This window comes from Acomys minous (genome assembly GCF_964271855.1).
Source record: "Acomys minous genome assembly, chromosome: 5".
Lineage (NCBI taxonomy): Eukaryota > Metazoa > Chordata > Mammalia > Rodentia > Muridae > Acomys > Acomys minous.
The window spans coordinates 45,241,632-45,265,667 of NC_140494.1; the positions used below are offsets into that span (position 1 = coordinate 45,241,632).

General features: G+C 45.9%; 1 protein-coding gene across 2 annotated transcripts in view; it reads right to left on the reverse strand.

Moving 5' to 3' along the window:
* RETREG1 (reticulophagy regulator 1) overlaps nucleotides 1-24,036 on the reverse strand; it is a 129,976-nt gene that overhangs the window by 57,976 nt on the left and 47,964 nt on the right. For both annotated transcript variants that reach the window (XM_084781637.1, XM_084781638.1), the window contains exon 3: nucleotides 21,829-21,859. In XM_084781637.1, coding sequence (XP_084637763.1) covers nucleotides 21,829-21,859 — 31 coding nt within the window. The remainder of the gene's footprint in view (nucleotides 1-21,828; nucleotides 21,860-24,036) is intronic.

Genomic DNA, 24,036 nt, shown 5'->3' on the forward strand with positions numbered 1-24,036 from the left:
TGAGAAAGTCAGTCAAAAGGTTGGTCTCCCTGGAAGGATGCAGGTCTAAAACTTTCTTGACTGATGCTCAGGAGTAAGTAACCCTCCATGAAAACAGGCAGAGGACCCATGGGAACACCAAGGGCAGCTTCTCAAACTTGATTTATTTACAAGTTCAGCCACCGTTTCCAGCAACGTATCAGATGGACTTAACTCCAGCTGGTTGAAACAGAAAATAATCGAGGCCAGTGAGGTGGTTCTGCAGGGCCTCCAATCCTGAGTCTGTCCCTAGAACTCACCTGAGAGAGAGAGAGAGAGAGAGAGAGAGAGAGAGAGAGAGAGAGAGAGAGAGAGAGAGAGAGAGCGCGCGCTGAGCCCGGCAAGTTGTCCTCTGACCTCCACGTGCATGCCATACGCACACATGCTAAACAAACAAACAATAAATATAAGAAGTTTTAAGCAGAAAGGGGTTGTTTAAAGGGCCACAAAGACTGAGGTCACAAATGTGACCCAAATCAATCCAAATAATATATATATATTTCCATCCCCCCCCCATGGGAAACATCAGCAGGCATACGGAGTACAGCTCATGAAGACCCTGCCAATGCTAGGCCCCCAGCACTGCTATTCGAGAAAAGGGTGTGCTAGCCCCTTCCTTGCTAGGATGGGATTCCGTAAAGCCTGTTTCTTCCATTCCCACCTGTGACCATGAAATCTGACCACAGACTTCAGTAGGCCCCACGGCTGCAGGCTTTCACTCTTCCTTGGTGGTAGAAAAGTAAGCTCAACCTGTCCTTTGGAAAGGCTTGGACTCATATACAGGAAAAGCCTTTCAAAAGACCTGGGTAGCCATCAGGAACAACAAAGGCTCTCTGCACTCAACAACTGTCAACACCACAGACCATCAGAGTGCGTTCCCATGAGCTAAGAGACTTCTGCTATGTGTCTGGTTCCTCCTGTCCTCAAACAAGCTATGAGTTACTCACTGACTTGAGATGTGTGACCAGGCCAAAAGGGGAACACCCCAAGGTTATCAAGCTCGGGTGCACAGGGCCCCTCACTCCTCCTGCCTCACTACAGAGTAAGGATGTGAGGAGTGGTGGGGGCGAGAGACTGCCATATTCACTTCCAGCCAACTTTATCAAGGCCAAGGCAATCATGTGATAATGTGTGAGTCAATCCAAAGGGGTAGCCCGGGTATTTCTGAACCCATATCAACATTCACACCTCAGGTCCGGCCAGCTTTAACTCTCCTTCTGAGCTGTCACCAGCCATTTGCCATGTGGGACTCCTAACCTCGGAGTTATTGGTTTGCTGAGAGAAGTGATCAGAATTCCGCTGTGTACCATACGCAGTTGGCTCCAGGGCAAGCACCCTCCCGAGGTCTTCAGTTCAAATTCTCTTCTTTTCTAAGTGGCAGTTTCTGTTATAGGAGTCAGATCGTCCATTCGGTGAGTAGTTTTATAGAGTGTGTACTAACGCCAGCACTGCAGCAAGGACTGGAAACTCAGGACATGAAGGAGCAGCAGCCCCGACACGAAATTAATGAAGATGCTTGTAAAAAGCAGTGAGAAGCTGCTGTTGGAATACAGGAACCTAATAAATTACATTAAAACAGAATGGCTGCTGAGTGTCGTGGCACACACTCACACTCCCATCACTTAGGACACAAAGGACAAGAATTACCTTGAGTCCAGGACAAGCATGGGCTATAGAGTGGGACCCAGGCCAGCCCGGGATATATAACCAGACCCTGTTAAAAAAAAGAATCTAAGTGCATTCAATCACACCACAGAATGCCTCTCGCCTATATTTCCAATTTTCCCTGTATACCATCTGCTTTCTGCCCACCCACTCCTGGGCTTTGGTCCAGGTCAGCCCTTGAAAGGTCACAATGCCACACTTGATCTCGATCATGCCAAATACAGAGAACAGACTCCAAGAATGAGCGCCGTGGCCCTCAGGTACACACAGTCTTGGGCTAAAACAAGAGCTGTCTTGTGCGTCTTCATCCCCTTACCTCACAGGAGACAAACAATCCTAGAGGTGGCTAAGTCCTTCTGTCTCCTCTGGAGCCCATCCCTGGAAGGAAAGCAGTGAACTCTCACCCACTTTACTTCTCTGCCTGGAAAAGGATGAGCCAGCCAGTTTTCATAGGGCAAAACTGCGCCTCCTACTAGCGGCGGACTTAAAGCCGGTGAGTGCAACGGTTTCTTCTGAGAGGGGCTCCCACACAACAAGCTAAAGCTCAGCAATGTTGTTAAGAACCCAAACTTACTCCCTACTTCTGCAAACAGAAGAACCCCACAGGCTGAAGGAAAGCATCAGTTTCTTCACACTGTCCTCTGATGTCCACATGCGTGGCACAGCACCCAAACCCACACCCACAAAATAATAAAAAAATATATATAGTTTAAAATCTTTTGAAAGGTCCAGTGCCAATTGACTTCCCTTCCTCCACTTTCCCATTACCAGCCCCAAGTCATTCCCCCCCCACACACCCCCCCTCCCCCCCCCACACCCCCCCCCACTCTGTCTCATCCATTGCTGGCACAAGGACCTATAAAACTTAGTTACATGAATCTAACAACTCTGCCCAGAAAGAGAGGCTTTGTGCCATGCTCATTACAAACTTCTGAGTCCTTTAATCTCAGTATAACTTCTGAAATAAAATACTATTTCCTACATGTTAAAAAAAAATGAGATTTCAAGATTTTATACCTTCCTAAGGGGTAGGAAGGGGTCCCTTGTCAAGAGGGAATGTTCAGTTAAAATCCCATTGTGAGCCTCTGGTCCAATCTGTTGCTGACTCATCTCCTCCACCACAATATGGTGCTAGACCAGCAAACTGCTAGTGGCCCACACGCCACTCAACTACACAGGGTGGGGCTGGACTGTGTCTGCATTTGGCCAAAGACCAACAGCTGTAGTTCCTAACAGGAAAAGCGCAATACGAGACAAAGATATATGAAAGCAGATGCAGCAGATGAGGAGAAAGAGTCTGTCTGACACAGGATAACCACTGTCATGGGTAGTGTTTTGTGTGCGCAGCTTCCAGCAGGGTCACTGCCTGGGACTACTGTCTCATCACACAGTGCTCGCTGCTTTCAGAGCAAACATCAGGGAAAGGAAGCCTACTTAGACCTTCGGCTAAGAACTCTGCCTTTGGCTATATTCACAGAACTTGGAGGTGTTAGCACAGGAAGGAACTTGAGACCAGCATGGCCCAGTCCCTTCATTTTACCACAGCATAGACATGAGAGGGGCGTGACGGCCACAAGGGCGGACGGACACTGAGATCTCCAAGGGCCCCAAATCGGAAGAGATTTCCAGAACTGTGGTGCAACCCCGAGTCTTGGAGAAAGCTAAGACACTTAAGCCTGCCACACACCCACCTCCACAGAAGTGGAGAGCAGATGGCGCCTGGCTCCCACTGTGAGGACCCAGACGCCAACCAACCCCAGGGGACAGATGAAGAGATGGACTTGGAAGACAGGAGCCTGTGATGTGAGGGATCCAGGCAGCTGGAGGATTAGTGTTCAATTCTGCTCCTGGGGTGCCTTGGGCTTGGCATAAAAGCAGCTTCAGAGCTTCTCAAATCAAATGAAGGTAACAGCAGATACCCACAGCAGAGATCAGAGGAGCCCGAGACACACCCAGCACCAGCTGCTATTAACGCTACAGATCCACGCTCTTCTTCCATCCTCGCTGAGGTTCTGCATGGCTGTTTCTCCTACTAGCCTCATTTTCAAGACAGCACAGCAAGATCCAGAGGTCGGCATAGCCTTAACCAACAGAGCCCCTCCTTCCTCCTGGCATAACGCAGACCTGCTGAAATTTTGAACCTCATCGGGGATCACAGACACAGCTGGGCATGGAGAGGGAAGACAGGCACATGACTTGTTAAAGTAACACCGAGGAGCTGCTGTAAGAAGCCGATGTACTCTCGTCCTACTGTCTACCATTTCTTCACAGATGACTCAAGTCACCTTTTCAGATATAAGATCGCACACCCCTAATAAGTAGCCCCCAAGAGCCTTAACAATCCTACTTCTCCTACAAAGAGGAGAGGATTTCATTTTTAAATGACCTGGAGACACCCACGGAGCGATGGGGCTGGGGCTGGGGGTGGGGCTTGGCTTCATGGACTAATAAAATGAGACTAGAGGAAATAAGTTATTTTACTTCTGTGCTCACGTGCTACACTCTGAGCCAGCTGGGAGAGTCCCTGGAATTTGGTGACTAATCAGATGCTGGGCTGGGAAACACACCCCTGAATGTCATCAGACTCCAGGCATTTGCACCAAGAATCCAGAAATAAGCTGTCACCAAAAGGACGTGTGCCCTCTGGAAACAACATCCAGAGCACATTTCGTAATCGGCAGCTGGGACTCAGAGCCAAGAGACAAGGAAAGGTCAAGGCCTGGCCCGGCCCAGTCCTCGCTGCCCGTTCAAGTGTCCACCCTATGTGCCAACTAAACCCCTCTCTGCTTGCCGTCATGTCTTGGGCCCCTGTGTTCCTTCTCAGCACTCTCCCTAGTGCTAGGATCCTGCCATCCTTTCATCATCTGAAGCCGAGATCATGAATTATTGGCAGGTCTACACCATCGGGGGGCCCCTCTGCGCGCTCGCCTTCAATGTGTTCGGAGTATCTGTCAGACATTAAGGAACATTTTATTCACCAGACAGTTACTGTCAAATAATTACTGGGACTAGGCTCTCTACTTATCAAATATGACTGAAGTGAGTGACATGTTTTAAAAATAATTTTTTTTTATTTTTGAAGTAATGTAGCCTTGTATTTAAAAAAAATAGAAACTTGGAATGAACAGAGAAGAGCTCATCATGAAGGCAGCACATGATCAAACGATTTTCAGTGCAAAGTTCTTATATTTATACTCCTATGTTTTCTGGTTAGGAAAAGTTGTGGCTGATAATATATATATTTTATAAAAATCGGGGCAGATATTTATTTATGTCTGTATGGAGTATGCATGTGTGTGTGTGTGTGTGTGTGTGTGTGTGTGTGTGTGTGTGTGTGTGTTTGTGCCCCACATACACAGAGGTCAGGGGTTAACTTTGAGGGGTGTCCTCTCCTTCTACCAAGTGGGTCCTAGACTTTAAACTCAGATTTTCACACTTGGTGGCATATGTACTTTCCTGCTGAGCCACCTTGCTGGAAAAATCAGTTCTTTAGGTTTTTTTTTTTTCTTGGCTTGTTGTTTTGTATTTTACTTACAATATAAAGGATCAAACCCAGAGTCAGGCAAGCACCATACTTCTGGGCCCAACCCACCAGGACTTTTTTGGAACTGTTTTGATTTGGCTCTAGAAATCCAAAGGGAATGTCTTAAACCAAGCTTGCCTTTACCAACTAAGAAATGCCAACAAAACAAGCCTGCCTATGGAGTTCTTCTTTCTGACAACAACACTGGAGCTGTTGGTGTGGCGTATGCACACGCAGGATCTCAGGCGCCGTCACTGTCACTTAGCTCACGAGCCTGACCTTGTCAACAAAGGTATTGGTGGTGCTCGGAAAGGTAAAGAGCCAGAGCATGCCCATCATGGCAGAACTGCAGAACTTCCTGCCTTCTCAGAAGGGAGCAGTGGACAAATGCTACTGCCACCCAGGCTGACGTCAGACTCAAGTCCATCACAAAGGTGGGCAAGAGACAGGCCTGAAAGACTCAACTTCTTAAATCATTTGATTCTGTCCCTCTCCAAACAATGTTTCATCCACATCCCAGTAAATGATTCACTAAGAAAACCTAGTCCGGTAAAGCCACAGACCTGTTAATGAGTAATTTGGAACTAACTGGTGGTTGTGTGAAGGAGAAAGGAAAGGGTAATACCGAGGCATCCAGTCTATACTAACATGGCTCTGAGTGCTCTCACCTCAGCTGCCTGGGAAAGGCTCAGGCAGGAAGACCCGTGGCCCCCTCACACCAGCCGCAGGCTACCTAATGTACAAAGTGAAATGAGGAACAAGGCAGGAAGTGCAGCACACTGAAAAGGCATGGCTAGGGGCTATGTAACCTATCCCATGGGCCTGTGTGCACCAAGGGTACTGGAAAGTAAAGCAGTTGTTAAGAGGTTATTCAGAACTGACAAAGCAAAAGCACAGAGTTGGACATAATACAGAGTATTGATTCTGCACCCACTATATTAGGGATTGCAGCGTGATTGCCAGCTGGGACCCTGTACCGTCTATATCGAGCTGCCACAACAAAGAAGGCATAGCTCACAATCACACTAACATTATAGTCTAAATGTTTGTGTCCCCTTAGAGTCATAGGTTGGACCCTGATGCCTAGTATAACAGTATTAAGAGGTGGGGCTATGTAGAAGTTCATTACATCATGAATGCTTCCCCTTGTGAATAGGATTCCTGCCCTCCTAAAAGTTGCTGAAGGGAGCTGTGTCCCTTCCACTGTGTGAGATCATAGAGGGGAGGAATGAATCCACATCAAACACTGGCTCTCACTTGTACCTTGTGCTCTCCACTGCCCAAAGCTATGATCAGTATATTCTTCCTCTTTATAAATATCCATAGTCTGAGGTATTTTTATATAGTAAGTGCTATCTAAAGTAAACTGCCTCAATTTCACACTTGACTCTTCCCTTACATAGATAGATTCATAGATAGATACATAGATACATAGAGATAAAAATAGATGATAGATATAAAACTAAATATATAGATACAGATATATATATATATACATATATATATATATATATTCATGATTAAAACCAAAAAGTCATCTCTAGGCCTATATTAACTTGCTTTGTGGTGGTAGTGGTGGTAGTGGCACTATAATAAAATATCTTTAAAAGGTTCACTTAACTCAGGGTTTTGGAGGTTGGAAGTTTAAGGTTGGGGAACCCTCACTGGTTTAACTTCTACCATGTGCCTAACTATTAGAACTGTCATGGTCAGAGTGTGGTGGGCAATGAGAGCACACTGACAGACAGAAAGCCAGACTCCAAACCAAGGAGACCAGCCTTGCTCCTCCTATAATAATTCCCTTGGGAGAGATAAGGAAGAGGTCTCATAGGAACTACCTTAAAGCCTCAGGCAGAACCTCCCTCACTCATCTCCAATAGACCCACCAGCATCCAACACCTGAGCCTTTTAGAATCACATACCACAGCCATGCCTGTGGTTGGGGGTGTAACTGAAAAAGACATTTCAGTCATATGTTTGAGAAAAACTCAGGAAGGACATATATTTTATTACTACCTGTGTTCAGTGGCTGGGATGTTCTAGAGCTGAGGGCTAAAGGCTGAAGAAAGAAAGATTAGACTTCACAGAGGAAGGTTTTACAGAGAATAGACTACCCATCTAAAACAGAAACATCTTATGTTAAATATTAAATAACCACCACAAGTGAGATAGAGAAGAACACTTCCAACTTGGTCCCCACCCTGTCACCTCAGGGCCCTTTTCTGACTTGTCATCTGGGCTTCCAAGATGGCGGAACTAACTCATGAAGACCAGTGCTCTTCTCTTAAAGGAAAAGACTAACAAGAACAGGAAGAAGCAGGAGGAAATAAGAGTCTCAGACTCAACCAAGTCTTTTCCCTCTCACCTTTAGTAAAACTCAAAGTCTGACTGTTTCCTTCAGGCCCGTGGGTTGATACTTGGTCCCTCCTGTTGTGGAGATGTGGTAGAGCCTTTAGGACATGATGTCTGGTTGAAGGAACTTAGGTCATTGGTGGTGCATCCCTCAAGAGGATTCTGGGAATCTTTCCTTTTCTCCTTCTTTGCCTCCCAACAGGATGACATGAGTAGCCTCCTCTGCCATAAGCTTCCTCCATTTATATTAAGAGCTGTTACTGATCTAAAGGAACAGGGTCAAGCAACCATGGACTGACAGTTCCAAAACCGAGTCAAATACACTCTTCTTCCTGAGAAGTTGTTTGCTTACAGTATTTTGTCATAGTGACGGGAAGCTAACACAAAGGACAATGGCTGCCCTCAAGTGAACTCACACAGGACTCAAGAGTAGATGTGTCAATATTTGCACTATCGTGGGTAGTTAATACTGTCCACTTGACAGGGCCTAGGATCATGCAAGAGATAGACCTCTGAGCATGTCTGTGAGAGATGGTCTAGACTTGGCTAGTTGAGGTGGGAAGACTTACTGTAAATGTGGGTAGTACCATTCCATCTGCCATGCCTTGATTTCCACAGCTTCATAAGTCTGCTCAGTTTCTTTTAGCCAGTAAGGAAATTGAACTCCAGGTAGTTGAGCAGATTTATTGAAAAGCTTACTTTCCCTGGGGTCACACTTCACCTACTAAGACTTGTCATACTTTTACATGCAAGGGGGAACTTGTGCCAAGACACAGATTAGTTGATATGTGTCCATTTACACACAATATAACATGTACATACACAGAACACATAGTACACACATAAGACAGCATATACATAGTCAATTAATATGCCAATGATCGGCTTGAACTTGCTGAAAACACAGCCTCATTTTTGTGACTAAAGCAACCTTTAAACCTAATAAATAAAGCTTTCAACATCAAGCTAACACCCTGGTCATAAAAACAAAATGAAATAAGACCTTATGTTGTCTCTCCAACAAGTAGAAGGGACCCAAGATCAGAGTTATTGCTGCCCAGCTGAGCCCCACCCCCACCCCCACCCCCACCCCCACCCCCACCCCCACCCCCACCCCCACCCCCACCCCCGATGGACTCTGACCACCTCTCATTCCCAAACACAGATGGTACCAACATCATTGCTACTTCATATGGGCATGTAATGAAAACACTTGAAATTCTTCCTTAAAAAGAACACACTGCTTAAAGCCATTGGCACAGAGGAGGCACCAGGTAAGAGCTGAAATTGAGCTTCAGAAGAGGCTCACTGTCCTAACCCTGTCCTCCACATGAACTAGTGAATACCCAGGAAGCACTTAGCACAGAGCGGGCAAGCATTTACACTAACAGAAGGCAGTCAGACACTGCCATCATCACCATCATCATCATCATCGTCGTCGTCATCGTTGTCCTTGGCCCTCCCTTCCTTCATGGCTCCTCACTTCACTCAAGCTTCCTGTCCTTCTCCTCTGATCCTCATACCTTCCTGGTTCCCTGTGCTCCCTTGCATTGAACACGGTCGGCTTCTAGAACATGCCCTGAATCCAAGTGACAATTTCACTTCATTTCCATGACAGTGGGAAACCGAGTGTTGCTAAATTTTGTCATCACAGAAACCTCCTCAAAGAGGCAGGTCAATGAGCTCTTCCGGTTCTTCGTTCTTCCTCCTGTGTCATTCCTACCAGCCAGGGAAGGCACACAGGGCCAGGGGCACAGCAGAACCAGGACAAGACCTCCTATGGTGGTGAAGTCCCTCTGCGTCTCCTGGGGCCTCTGAACAAGCCCATACTGCACTGTCACTAAAACCAAACCAGCCACATGCAATGACGGAAACACAAAGAATTAAAATGAACCCAGGCCTCTGTGGTATATCTAGCTGCCTGTCCACAGCCCTTGAAAGTCCATATTCTTGAGATAAACATTCAACTCCTAGTCAGTTTCTAGAATCAGCAAGTTGCACCAAAGATCCCTTTGACCTGAATCATTGTGGCAGAGTCATTGTAACAGGCAGAGGAAAAAAAGGAAGAAAATACAATGCAGATTCCAAATAAAAATAATGGCAACAAGCTCCAAAACTGAGAGCTTGTAAGCACAGTGAGTACAAAATTAACTTACTGGCCTTCCTTCAGGCATCCCTCTCCTGGCTGTCTTTTTGTTACTTTGTCTTAAAATTATCATTCCAATGAGAAAAACAGAGTAGGTTTAACTATAACTGTGCACTTGGTCTCCTCAAGGCCTTAAAGAACCAATGAAAACTTCTAAAAGTGACATAATCCTCCCATCTGAACCAATGAAAACTCCCGATGGTGACATAATCCTCCCATCTGAACCAATGAAAACTTCCGATGGTAATATAATCCTCCTCCATCTGTTTATACTGAGCCACACAATCTCCTCTTTACACAGAAGTATGAGCCAGACACTCAACAGGAATCCTTCGATAGGTGAGTTCTCACAGCTCCCATGAGGCCAGCAGTGTGCCTTATACCCCACCATCTCACTGCCTTTTTGACACTTGACTGATTTTTCCTTAAGTTCTATCCTCAGAGAAAATGTAGTAACATCTTAATGCTGGCACCCTGCCTCAGGCACATCAAATGTTCATTAGAAGAATGAATTCACTGACTACAGAGCCACATACCTACAGTGAAGGTGACCCCAAAGTGTAATCAGGGATCCAAAAGAACAGGACTGCCCAAACCCCAGTGGATGAGCACAGGGAAAGTGAAAGTTGGAGACGAGAAAGTATGATCAAAACACACCGTGGTCACATATTAAATTTTCAAACAACAAACAAAAGAATATAGGTAAGTAAATAAACATAAATAGACATAAAGAAATAAGCATGTAAGCTCCACATGGTTCTAGCACTTGCAAAGTGGAGAATCTAGAATTCAGGGTCATCCTCTACTACATAAATGGTTTAAGGCTAGCCTGAGCTATCTGAGCTCCTAAATCAATGGAGCAGGTAAAATAAATAAATTACTAGCTCCCAGCAAGGCAGAAAGATTACTAGAGGCCAGAAAGTCAAAGTCAGGCTGGGTATCAGAGGAAAGCCAGGAAGAAAGGAAGGAAGGAAGAAAGGACAGAGGATAGATGAGAGAGAGAGAGATAAACATAGATAATATGTTCAAACATAATCATTCTAATGAGCTTTGTAAGGCACTGAATATAGAATAAAAGCCCATGAAACTATTATAAAGTATACCTCACATAAAAATTTAATGACAGGTCCCCATTATGTGACACAATTATAGTTCATACATCTATGCCTTGTCACGACCTTGTGGCGTCTAGAAGTACTTCCCCTTCTTGGCTTTGGACTTGGCCATGTGATACATTTTGCCTACCTGGGTATGAACAGGTAGAGCTGGACTTACTGGAGGTGAGCGCCTGCGCTCTCCCTGCCTCCTCCTGCCTGGGCTCTCCCTGCCTCCTTCCAGGAGTATAACACACCTTGAGCAGCCTGTGAGGCAAGGAACACAAAAGGCCATGAAGTTGGCCTGGATGCAAAATAAGAACTTCCTTAAGCAAAGCCTTCCTAAACCAGCTGGATCCCGCTCCACTCAGACATAGCAACAATTATTTTTAAAAAGCGTGCATTGTACACCAAAGAGAGTTTGTGCTTGTCTGTAATGAAGTAATACCTGACTTTGGGCCTTTCTACAGCACACGAGAGGTGCGTGGTGTGTTGACTACTTGTTTCTCCTAGGTTGCCCATGAACCGCTGTCCAAGGAGAATTTGAAAAGGTCTCGAGAACACTATTGAGAACTCTCTTTTTGACTAAAAACATTTTACATAAATGTGTACTGTGGCATGAACGTGACCATGGTCATGATTCGCAAGAAAGGTCATGTCCTCGTGAAAAAAATGAAATATCCCTGCTGTGCTAAGAACATGAACACTTGTTTGGTTCGCCAGCTAAAGAGACCCCCACCTCACAAGCTGAACTCATATTAAGCCACAAGAGACTCTGGGCTTTGACTTTTGAGTTGGTGCAGGACCCATTTTAGATTTTGAAGGGATCTAGACGGGGTAAAAGGACTTCACAGAAGAACTTGAACTGGGGGAAGCAGCTGGGTTTTCTGGTTTGGATGTGCCCCCCCCCCCAGCTTATGTGTTAGAAACAATCTCCTGGCCTTCATGAGGGGATTAAAGTTGGCTATGCCATCCACACAGGTTAACATTACTATTGTAGGAACAGTGTCACCATTAGGGGATCAGCTCTGAGGCCAGCACACTTGCTGTTTTTTCCCATGGCCTTTGCTGTCTGGAGTTACAGTCCTCGGCTGGTGCTGAGCAGATGCTGAACTGTGCCTTGGACATCTCAGTCCCCAGAACCATGTATCAAATACACGTGCATGATTTTCTACATGATCTAGATTTTTTTTTTTAAATCGGGCAGTGCTTTGAATCTATGTACCCCAGTCTGGCCTCAAACTCACAGCTTCCCTATCCAGCCTCCTGAGTTGTGACATCACAGGTGTGAGCCAGTATAACTGGCTGGTTTTGATCCTAAATGTCTCCCAGGAGTCCCGGGTATCCGGGTATTAGTTGGCTGCCAACCTATGGCATTCTGAGAAGTATAGAACATTTTGGAGAAGGCAAAGAGTTGAAAGAAGTTAGGCCCCTGGGGACATGCTCCTGAAGAGCATATTCAGGCCCTGAGCCTCCCCCCTCTCTTTCAGTTACTCCCATCTACTGTCAGGTAAGCAGCTTTCTTCACCTCTCACGCCTGCCGTGATGGACCCTACTGCCACAGGGTGAAAGCAACAGGGCCAAGTGACCATAAAACCAAAATAGGTCTTCCCTTCTTATAGACTGATGCTCTCGAGTATTGTGTCACAGTGAAGGAAAGCTGAGTAACACAGTTGGCGCCTAGTGTTTTGTAACAGGAACAGGAATGTGACTGGCCATGGGTCGGCTGTGCTCGGATCCCTCCCTCAACATGAGTGAAGAGTCACTTAGGCTCCAGGGCTACGAGGAGTGAAATGATCAGGACTGGCTGCCGCGCTGACCTTGACTGACACAGGACCCTCTCTCCCTACCCAGCATCTACCACACCAATATTATACAGTTGTTAGTGGCTACAACGTTAGCAATGAAAGTAGGAACAAAGCATAACTGAGTGAAGGTAGTATGAAATTCAAATGGCTTAATCTTCCAGGGTAAACACGAAAGTATCTACAATACCTCTTGTAAAAATTCTCCAAATCCCCGTGTCTCTTGATTCAACAGTAATAAGCAAGGTAAGGTATCTAAAGTGATGGGAAGAACATGGTGACCCCCTGGTGTCTGAGGGGGCTGTGAAACACCAGCACCACTGAACTAGAAGGCATTAGACATAGCTCCTCCTCTTGGGAGCAGTGAGAGCCTCAAACCTTTCACTTCATCATGATCCTCCCCAGGGGCTCAGATTGGCCAGGACTTGGACCTGACTCCCTAATTCTGCATTCCTGGGGGTTCTATCAACCCCTCACATCCCACTTCTCCCCCTCACTATATCCAAAAAGACAGAGATGAGCAGTTGGGGAAGGAGAGTCCTGAGGCTCACCACCTACAATCCCTAGACTTACATGCAACTTTACTAGCTCCCCAAAGTGAACTTCTGGAGCTAAGTGGGTTTGGGTGAGCTGATGAAATGGAGCCCCACTGTGAAACTGCTGCCTTAAAAGGGGGTGATGGGCTGGAGCGCTCTCTCTGTGTTGTATGAGTTGACAATGAGAAGATGGTGCTCTCAGACCCAGAGGAGGGATCATACCAAGAACCCATAATGTTGGACTGCCAACTTCCAGCAATGTGAGAAATAAATTTCTCGGTGCCATCTGAGCCACCGAGACCATAGCATTCTTTAATAGCAGTCCAAACCAAGAAACAGGATCTGAGCCAACAGGTCACGTTAAGCCAAGGGGAAGACCAACAGTGCTGCTGACATGGCATCAGAGTTGAACACCTGTCACTGAGCCTCATCCACGTCTCACTGGACTCCTCTGTTTCCTGATATCACTTGCTTACCAGAGAATAGCTTTTTCTCCTATTCTCAAAATTCATTGGCAGCAGAAATGGTACAAGGCTTTCTCTGGAATTTATAACTGTCTTTCTTCTGTTGATTACATATGAACCCCGTATTATGGTCAGCAAGAGGTTCTTATCCATTGCAAGTCATGTCTTCTTTCACTATTGGAAAACTCTTGTGCCTTGGCTGAGGGACCAAAGACAAACATATAATTGGTTTCTAGTGCCCACTATTCCTATACAGACAACACAGATTCTTTTTTTAATTTATTCAGATTACATCTCAATTGTTATCTCATCCCTTGTATCCTCCAGTGCCTCTCTCCCTCCCGCTTTCACCTTTTCCCCCTCCCCTATGTATGTGACCAAGGGGACCTTCTCCCTGATATCAAGTCTCATCTTGGTAGCCTGCTTATCCTTCCTCTGAGTGCCACCAGGCCTCCCCACCAAGGGGACATGGTCGAATATGGGGCACCAGAGTTCGTGTCAGAGTCAGTCCCTGTTCTCCACTCAACTGTGGAGACTGTGCTGTCCATTGGCTAGATCTGAGTAGGGGTTCGTCCTTGATTGGTGCAGTAGTTTGAGCAGAACCCCTGGGCCCAAATCCGCCCATCATGAATGTTCTTCTTGTAGGTTTCTAGGACCCTCTGGATCCTTCTATTTCCCCATTCTCTCATACTCCTCTCACCTAGAGTCCCAATAGGATGTCCTCACATATATCCCAATCTCCTGGTAAGTGAAGACTTTCATGAGACATGCCTCTTGGGCTAGTGTCCAATTATAAGACAACACAGATTTTTTTTAACCCAGCACCACTACCTCCTTCCAGTCAGGGCACAAGGGTGTGATCTGATCACTTACAGAGAACTCACTTATAAATGCTATGGATTGCATGTGGAATGTCCCATAAACGGTTCACATGTTGAAGGCTTGGTCCCCATCTGGTGGTATGACTGAGAGAAAACTGTGAGGGTACCAACTGCATCTATAGATCAATACATGAGTAAGAACACAGATAACTATATGACTAGCAGGTCCTGGGGGGAACTATGCCCGTGAAAGGCATAGTTTGTCACTGGTCTAGTCTGTTCCTCCTCATTTTCTCCTGTCCATCGTTAGATGAGCTGCTTTGCTCCAACACATGTTCCCCACTATGATATCCCAGCTCATTATGCAAAGGAGCAGACACAGCAAAACCAAGGGCCCAGGCTCTGAAGCATCCGTACTGTAAGCTCAAACAAATCCCCCTTTAACTTTTCTCCACGATGTTATCACAACAATGAAAACGCCAAGCTTTTCCCTCTTGGCTTATAAGGAAGGACCTGAGGTCATCATCTTATTTTTAATCCCAAATTCATTTCAGAGCCAGCATTCAATTTTAAAATCCAAGTTTTAATTCTGCTTAAAACTCTCTTGACGATGAGACTCGATAGCCTGTGACCATAAAGTGGGCGTGGATGGGAATAGGGGGACCTTGGTCATGGACCTAGGGGAGGAGAATAGGGTAGGGGTGGGAGGGAGGGAAGAAGAGGAGGATACAAGTGATTGGATAACAATTGAGTTGTAATCTGAATGAATAAAAACAGAAACAAAAAACCTCTCTTTAGGGACGGAGTGATGGCTCAGAGGCTAAAGGCTGAGAACACTTTCTGTTCTTGCAAAGGATGAGGGTTCAGTTCCTAGCACCACATGGTAGCTCACAACCACCTCTAACTCCAGTTCCAGGGGCTCTGACTCCTCTCTTTACCACCCAGCCCGTTCCCTAAGGGCACTGCATGCATGTGATGCACATACAAGTATGCAGATGAACACTCATATACATAAAATAAAAAAATAAATTAAAAAATTAAATTCCCCTCAATTACACAGCGTTCATTATATACTGAGCACAGTACATTCTTTAAGAGCTCCTTAAACGTCTTAGCCAGAGTGGGGTAAATATTTACATGTGCAACTTATTGAAATGAAATGTCCACATCTGAGTGGAGGTTGTTTAGCTTGGTACGTTTTAGGAAACAACTGTTTTCTTTCCATAGCAGATGGCTCTAGAGTCATGAGTGAAAATACCTAGCTCATTTAAATAAAGATAGTCATCGACTAAAAATAAGGAAAATACCACAGGAAAGGTTATTGTTGTTGTTAAGGTGTGTGTGTGTGTGTGTGTGTGTGTGTGAGAGAGAGAGAGAGAGAGAGAGAGAGAGAGAGAGAGAGAGAGAGATTCAAAATACTATTCGAAATCTAAAGCTGTAGTCCAGGAGAAGAGAAGAGCATACAGAGGGTGCTGCTTGTGTTCCCAGTGACATGAGGAGCCTCTGAATGTTTTAGTTTAAAAATACTCTGGAAGAATAGAAGCCAAATGGCCGCAGGATTATAAGTTCTCTCCCAGTTGTCCAGGTATTAAAAGCAGGCACAAGTAAGAATAGCCTTCCCAGTGACGGATGACCAGCACGTGAGCTACAGAGCAATGTTCCCAGTCAGGGTACACCACACCTGCTCCTCCCTCCCTCAGGCCTCTAACAAGACTCACCCTGTACTTCCCTTCCCTTGCGAACTCACTACCACTATTAAAAAGGGGATTTAAGAGGAAGCCTGACTTAACGGACCAAAAAGAAAAAAAAAAAAAAAGAAAGAAAGAAAGAAAGAAAAGAAAAGAAAATAGCCAGAGAAAAATGTGGTGTACACAGGCAGTGAGATATTACTCAGCTGTGGGAAGGAATAAGGTATGGTAAAGGGCTTATTGTGGGTGAATCCTGAAGTAACCGTGCTGAGCAAAAGAAGCCAAAGTTAACAAAGGACATAGGTTGTTGTGTGGCTATATAAAGGCAAATACATAAAAAGCAGGCCGACTGTGGATGTCCAGAGCTAGGGGAAGGGGGAAGTGGAAACCATCACCTGATGGTTGTGAGGTTCCCTTTGAGGGGAATGAGAACATTCTGGAACCATACAGCAACGCCAGTGTTTCTCCGGTCACTACTTAGCCTCGCTCCACTCACCCCCCACCACCATTTCCCGAGATGCAGCTCATCACATCTATCTCTATTTTCTCAGCCTTCCTACTATGTGTAAGGCCCTGCGTTTGCTTTCAGTCCTAAGAGCTTCCTCTATAACCCCCTTGAGACAGAAGTGAAACTCACAGAAAGCCATTCACAAATGTCTCTCCCGGTGCTTTCCTCTTGGCTCTCAGGACACAGATGGCTGCCACCACCAAGCAATGCTCCATCCTAGCTTCCGGCATGGCATGGTCGTATTACTCGGGACCCTCCTGACCACACTAGTTCCTTTTTCAATCCTCCTTTTCCCTCAGGCCCAGTGGCAACATCCTCTTAGGCACACTCTTAGATGGATGGCTTCTCAACTTTCATCTTCCTGGCCCACCGACCACTACACTCCTGCTTCAGGGCACTGCTCGTGGACAAATTGGGTCAAACTGCAGCAGGATGCAGCTACTCAGAAACCCGGTAGAAGTGCACTGCTTTGGTGGATGGAGGCGGGGCCTGACCACCTTGCCCTTGACAATTTCCAGTAAAGACTGGTTCTTTCACATCACAGCAAATATTCCTTTAGCTCCCTATTGTTGCTATGACAAACTGCTACAGGCTTATGGCTTAAAGCTTGTCACAAGCATAGTCTTACAGCTGTGCCCTGACAGCATCTCCCCCTCCGGAGCCTACGGCCTTCCTCTTCCAGCTTTTTGGAGTTACATGCACTCCTGACTCCCTCCCTTCACCTCCTGGCCCACCAGCAGCATGTCCTCTCCTCCTCAGTCCTGCCCTGCTCTGGACCGGGCCCTGTCGTGACCCTGCTGTGTCCATGTGCATAACCCAGGAAACGTCCACAGCCCACATCTGCAGAGTCCCTATGGCCACGTAAGGTGACAGACGCAGGGAGAGACTGGAATATGGACATAGCGGGGACAGCAGCATTACCTGGCCCACTCTACGCACATCAAGGTTCTGGAAACATCTCACAGCACTGCGGACTCGCATATTATTTTATACCCAGAATCAATGAATCACCAATTTGTCCATCTGCTTTCCACACAATTGCTTAAAAATAAAGCTATCTTCTGGAGTTTGTAATTTGACTTTATATGAGGTTCTGGGGCGGGAGGGAGAAGACAGTCTCTACGTATTTTGACTCAGACGGAAGATTTGTGGGGAGGGATGAAGAAAAGACTTCTTAGACCAACAGTAGAGCTATTCCAAAGATTCTGACTGTGGGTAGAAACACTAGCAAAACGGCCCAGAACTCAAAGTGCCTCCGAGTTCTTCCCCTCTCACACGCCATTAGCTTTTAAAACTAAGTGTTACAACCATCTGTCCTTAGTGTGTGACACTCATTTTCCAGCATCCTCCTCGCCCGGTCTGTCTTACGCTGCATAGGTATATGTTTTGTCACACTTTTCTATCGCTTCTCCCTCGGTCTAGGCTCATTTTTACTCTTCTCCCCATTGCATATACATGCAAATGTGCATCCCAAGTACAAGAACAAATGTGTTTGTCTTGCCCAAATGCCTAGGTATTAACCCCCCCAACCCCCACCCCCACTTTGGAGCGGATGCCTTCATTTCCCTAGCAAATGGGTTCTGGGCTTCCCAGAGCTGAGAGGCCCCGCCTCCTACACGCCCCCTAGTGGACACCAGCAGTGAAGCCCCGCCGAGCACACTCAACACACACTAAGCACTAAAGAAAACTTTCCAGTAGGCTTGCGATGTTTCTAAATTATGTCTGGGCCCAGAAACCAGTGCCCATTTCACACACCTTTCCATGAACGCGGCTTCCTCAGTTCAGAAGCTGCTCACGTTATGCGCCCGGCTTTCCCCTTTTCCCTTCACGCTTTTGCACTGCAATGCAGTAAGTTTGAGTACTTTGAGCACAAAGTAAGAGACTTTGTGGAGACTATGGCCAGCACAAACAGACGGGGTTAAGAGGTCGCAGTGTATGCATACGATGGAGTATTATGTAGCACAGAAACTTAAGTGAACTTCAGCTAGGTACAGAAGCACAATTATAATATTGCATTGAGTGTGTCATATATCCCAGGCTGGACTCCAACACACTACGTAGCCCAGGATAACCTTGAACTGATGATTCAGCTGCTTCTACCTCCCAAGAACAGGGATTACAGGCATGTGGCACCACACTGTTTTTGTGAGGTGCTGGGGACTGAATGGCTTCATGTACCCTAGACAAACACTTTACCAGCTGAGCCACATCCCCAGCCCTCATCTTGTTTTTAATACTCTGAGTTTTATTTTTAATAATTATTTTTTTTAAAAAAAAAACAATTTTATTGCTGTTGCAAAGACCTACACCCATCTCCAGGGCCTCTGACTTCCACTCTGAGCTCACAGGCTCCCCCAGAGACGAGCGTGGAGCTTAAAATATGGCACACGGGACACGTTAAACAGTTTCTATGTAAGTATCCCACTGGTGGTGAGAGACAATGAACCTAGCCCTCCATGTCATGTCCTCCAGGATGACGTCACAACTGAGTGCCCTTTTGTAGTTGACTTTGATGAGTCTCGGAATCAAACTGCAACTTGGACGATCCAACTTTCTTGGCTGGAATCTTAAGAGAGCCCTGTGCATGACCCGGAGACCCAGCCCAGCAGCCCTGGGAGGATTTGTTCTGTCTATGAATAGGTCCCTTCTTTTGTCAGGAGAAGAAGAAAGGGGCTTTGAGTCCCCACTGGACAATAGATAACTACAGAATTGTGCTCGGCTTTTTTTTTTCCCTTAAGGCATAAAAGGCCCATTGGAATTCTCACTTTGGCAGAAGACAGGCTTTCAGTTTGTGGAGCTCAGCTCCCAGGCTGGCCTGGGTGCCATCAGCCAAAATAGGTTTATGCAGGCACATTTTGGGCTGAGGGACTCTATTTTCTGAAAAAGAAAATTTTTTTCCTCCACTTAACCCAACCAAATGTAACTTTCACTGGAGATAGGAAATACTCCTTTAAAACTCATAGTCACCCTCAATGAACACGTCTACAGAGCAAGGTGCCACACTTATTTGTGGAGGGTCCAGGGTTACAATGCAGAGGGAACAAAGAAGCTCTATGAAGAAAAAAAAGTTAAAGCTGTGAAGTCTGAGAGTTTAACACATGCAATTTGAGATTACTGTTCTTGGGAGAGATTACACATTTAAGCAACCAACTTTCTGCTCAGGATTTTGATCTGCCATCCTGCCTATAGTTTATATAGCAGCAAGAGTTATACTTACATTTAAAATAACTTTTCTCAGGCGGGTGATGTTGCTCAGTGGTAGAACACTTGCTTATCACACAAAAGGCCCTGGATTCAATTCCTTGCAACACACACACACACACAAACATACATGCACACAGACACACACATACACACACACATAAACTATGTTCCATTTGTCAGAGGAAATGGCAACTTAGAGACACTAGGTAAAATTTCATTCTTTAAGAGAAACGATGTGCTCAGAATTTAATGTCCTAGCATCCGCTTTAATCCTCTGACTCACTATGAGCTGGGTGGAACATCACAACTTGGACTTAATGGTCAAACATTCTCTCCCTGTCCCTCAAAATATGGAGTGGCAAGAGAAGTTGTGGAGTGGGAGTTATCTGGAAGCTGCTGGAACAAAAGCACATTTTATGCCAAGGCCAAATGTCAGTGCCCATGCTTCTGCTCCTCATGGATGAGAGGAGGAAAAAACACACAGACTATGAAGGGGAACCTGTGATTTGGCCATGCAGGGGCAAACCCCCAGGACTCCTGCTTAGCCCTGCTGGCTAGGATGGCCTGTGCTCTGCCTCAAGGTGAGTCTGTTTGGTGCCTGGCCCAGCTGCAGCTGAATCCAAGGGCCACCACTGCCTCCTACAGACAGCTCCGTGCTAAAAGTTCCTGGAGGTCCCAGAAGACCTGTCAGAAATCCCCCAGGCACCTTGTCAGTCTCAATTCTACAACTTTCATACCAACAAACTAAACCTTAAATAACTCAATACTGAACAATAAAGTGACTTGTGGGTGATAATGAACAAACTATTAAAGAATCAGGTAAAAAAAAAAAACTATTTGAACCGGGCATGGTTGTGCACGCCTTTAATCCCAGCACTTGCGAGACAGAGGCAGGCAGATCAATGAGAGTTCTAGGCCAGCCTGGTCTACAAAGCAAGTCCAGGATAGCCAAGGCTATACAGAGAAATCCTGTCTTGAAAAAACAAACAGAAAATAAAACTATTGGAATGACATGAAGTTTCCTCTCCCTACTGTATCTACTGAGATAAACTCAGTAGAGCATTTTATTTTTAAAAAGAAGGCATAAGTGCAGAAAAGAGTAGAGTGTAAGCATCGCCATTTGTTAACAGGGGGTTTCATTAAATCACATAATTTTTCAGAAATTAAAAGATAATATTAAGACTCTCGAGTGGGTCTAACCTAGTCCTTAGAAGGTGTCATAAGGGTTGTTAGCTCAGTCCAGCTGACAGCAACCTCTGTGTAAATCCTGCACACAGTTTACAGTTGTCCAATAGGCGAAAAAAGAGCTTTTCTCAGAGCGTGCTCACCTGGAAACATATCTGCATAAACGACTATTCTGGGCACCTCTGCCGACATGACATGGCATCCGAGTCAAGTTCCCAATCACTATTGATGCTGTTGAAACTTCAAGCCTGGCTTTGGCATGGTGAACTGCTACAGTGCAAACACTTGAAGAGTCTACAAACTGTCCTCAGACATCTGAAGGATTGTGCACACGCTTGTGGGTACATGTGACCACCACTACCGAGATGGATGGTGAACACTTTACCCAAAGTGAAGAAAGCCTGACAGACAGGAAGCCAGGCTCATGCTGAGATCAAGCCCAGACTGAAAACAGATACTGCAAGAGGGAAAACTAAGCCTTACCAAGTAATCTGAGTATCTCAGCTGTTGCACCAAAGGACAGTGGGGGACAATGTCCAGCCACTGCCAAGGACGAGGGTGACAGTTAGAGTTAGAGTTGGTTAAAGTTAGTAAGCCCACATGGCTCCCATGAGCACAGTGTGCCTTCCTCTACCTCCAGGGAGCTGCTTGTCACCATATATTTTAACCTATAGGTTGTTCCCTTTTTTTTTTTAACCTTTTACACTGTTAAAGACAGCATTGTGCAAGGCCAAATGCTGAGGATTACAGCTCAAGTCACCTGCCCACCCCACCATCCTGCCATCCACGAGCCACGTCACTGGAGGAGAAGTCCCTTACCTTTCACTGAGGCTTCTCCACAGCTGCGCACCTGCAAAAAGAAATGAAATGTGAAACTTGAGCAAGAAGTCACTCTCCAAGGGCATCTGCCAGCTTAGAAATAGCCCAAGCAAAAGAAAAAAAAGAAAAAAGAAAAAAGAAATAGCCCAAGCTTCTCCAAGAAGAATGTTGATGTCTCTTACATGCTAGACACTGTCAGCACAGCGCCTATGTTGATTACCATGAATGGGAGCAGGCGATAGTCAAAAAACACTTAAATATCATAAAGGCAGGGCTCTCGGGAGCACAGTCCCTGCCTGTGGGGCAGAAAACAGAAGGAGGCACTTAAGAAAAAGTACTGTCAAAGAACCGGTAGGACATGACAAGAGGTGCCAAGCACCATACTTCAGAAAGGACAGACAGGACTGCCAAGCAGGACTAACGTAAGTGGTACTGGTGCAGTCTTCAGATAGGTTAAACTTGTATCTAAGCTCCCAAGAAAAAACAACAACAAGAAAGTAGTTGATAATAATGATGAAGATAGATGATAGGTACATCATCATCCTCATCCTCATCATCCTCATCCTCATCATCCTCATCCTCAAGCTCAGGAAGAAACAACCAGGAGACATTTTCTGCACTTTCCACCGAACCAAAGGTCAAAGGTAGTGTGTCCTGTGTGTTCTTGACTATCCCCTACCAGATGAACATTCCCTATCAAATTATTCTTAACATATACTGCTAGGAAAAAAAATTGCTCAAGACTCTTAGTTTACAAACCCTTGGAGAATTGGGATTATTCAATTAATCTGGTTTCCTTCAGTGCCTTGGTTGCATAAGCATATGGACCGAATGTTCCTCAGGTCACGTTAGGATACTAGACTTCTGCTCCTTTTAGGCATCTGAAACAACTGTGTCTCCTGTCCGTGACTCAAACCTTCTAGAGTTGAAGAGCAGTAAAAATGAAGTCAACTTAAGACAAGGGGGCTATGAGGAGTGCTGTGGACTCGATTAGAGAGGGAGAGAGAGAGAGAGAGAGAGAGAGATATGGATAGAAACCATGCTGTTCTACCCTCATCTCGTACTTGTCTAACTCACATCTTCACAGTGTTTCTCCAATGACTCTGGGAGCCAACAGTGGAGAAAGGAGATCCTGGCATGAGATGTGCATCTAAGGTTAAGAACTGGAGAAATGATTACAGTTGAGGGACAGGAGAACTGCGAAGGTTTGAAACTACAGCCCCCACTGAGCATAGATCCGGTGGGGGACTGTGCAGAGGGAAGAAGTTCTGACAAAGATGGGGTCCAAGCACAGCACAAGAAGCAAAGGGCTAGAGAGAGAAAAGAGTAAACTAATAGTGGATTCCACAGGGGCAGAGACCTAGAGGCTGAGCAGAGCATGCTGGGTACGGGCTTTGCATGTGGAGACTTGACAGTGCTTCTGCAGGCTAACCTAGGACAAGTGGCTGCCACAAAGACTACTGAATCCAGGCCTGAGATAAACCAAAACAGAATAGCAGTAATGGTAGAGCAGGTACAGGACTAGAGATCATGGGCCTGACCTCAAATAGGTCTAATCTCAATGACCCAGAGGCTGCTGAGCGGTGGCATAAATAGTGTGGATCCACAGGAGGGAAGACAGAAAGACACAGTGGTCACAGAACTACCCCCTGCCACATGGCTGCGGGCAGACATGGGGACACCTAACTGGACCCTCCTTCCTCTCAGGTAGTGCCCGAAGACCTTAGAGTCTGAGGTGGAGATGGGTGACCCTAGTTAGTGTGAGCCTAGAGGAGAAAGTGTTTATAGCCAAGCTGCGGATATGGGAGGAACATAATCCACATCAGAAGATGGCCTCAGAACCTGTGAGTGAGCACAGAGGTGCAGAAGCATAATCAGAAATACAGGGGTACACACTTCTGAGGCCTACAGCAGAGGACTCTCTTGCAACTGGAGGTTACAAACGCCTAGGTACCTGTGAGAAAAACTGACTCTCACGACTGCATCTCTGCTCCCCTTTCTCCATTTGTTTCACATGAAGTGTCAAGGGTGTGTCGGAGGGATGGATGGGGAGGAGAGAGGAGAAGAGGGTGAGCTTTGCTTGATTCTCAGTGGGTACCGAGCTCCTGTCTCCTAAGATGAGAAACTTCACAAGAAGCTACTCAGAAATGTGCACTTAAGGATGTGCACTTAAAACATGGGAAGTGTAGTGGAGGAAAAAAAAATACT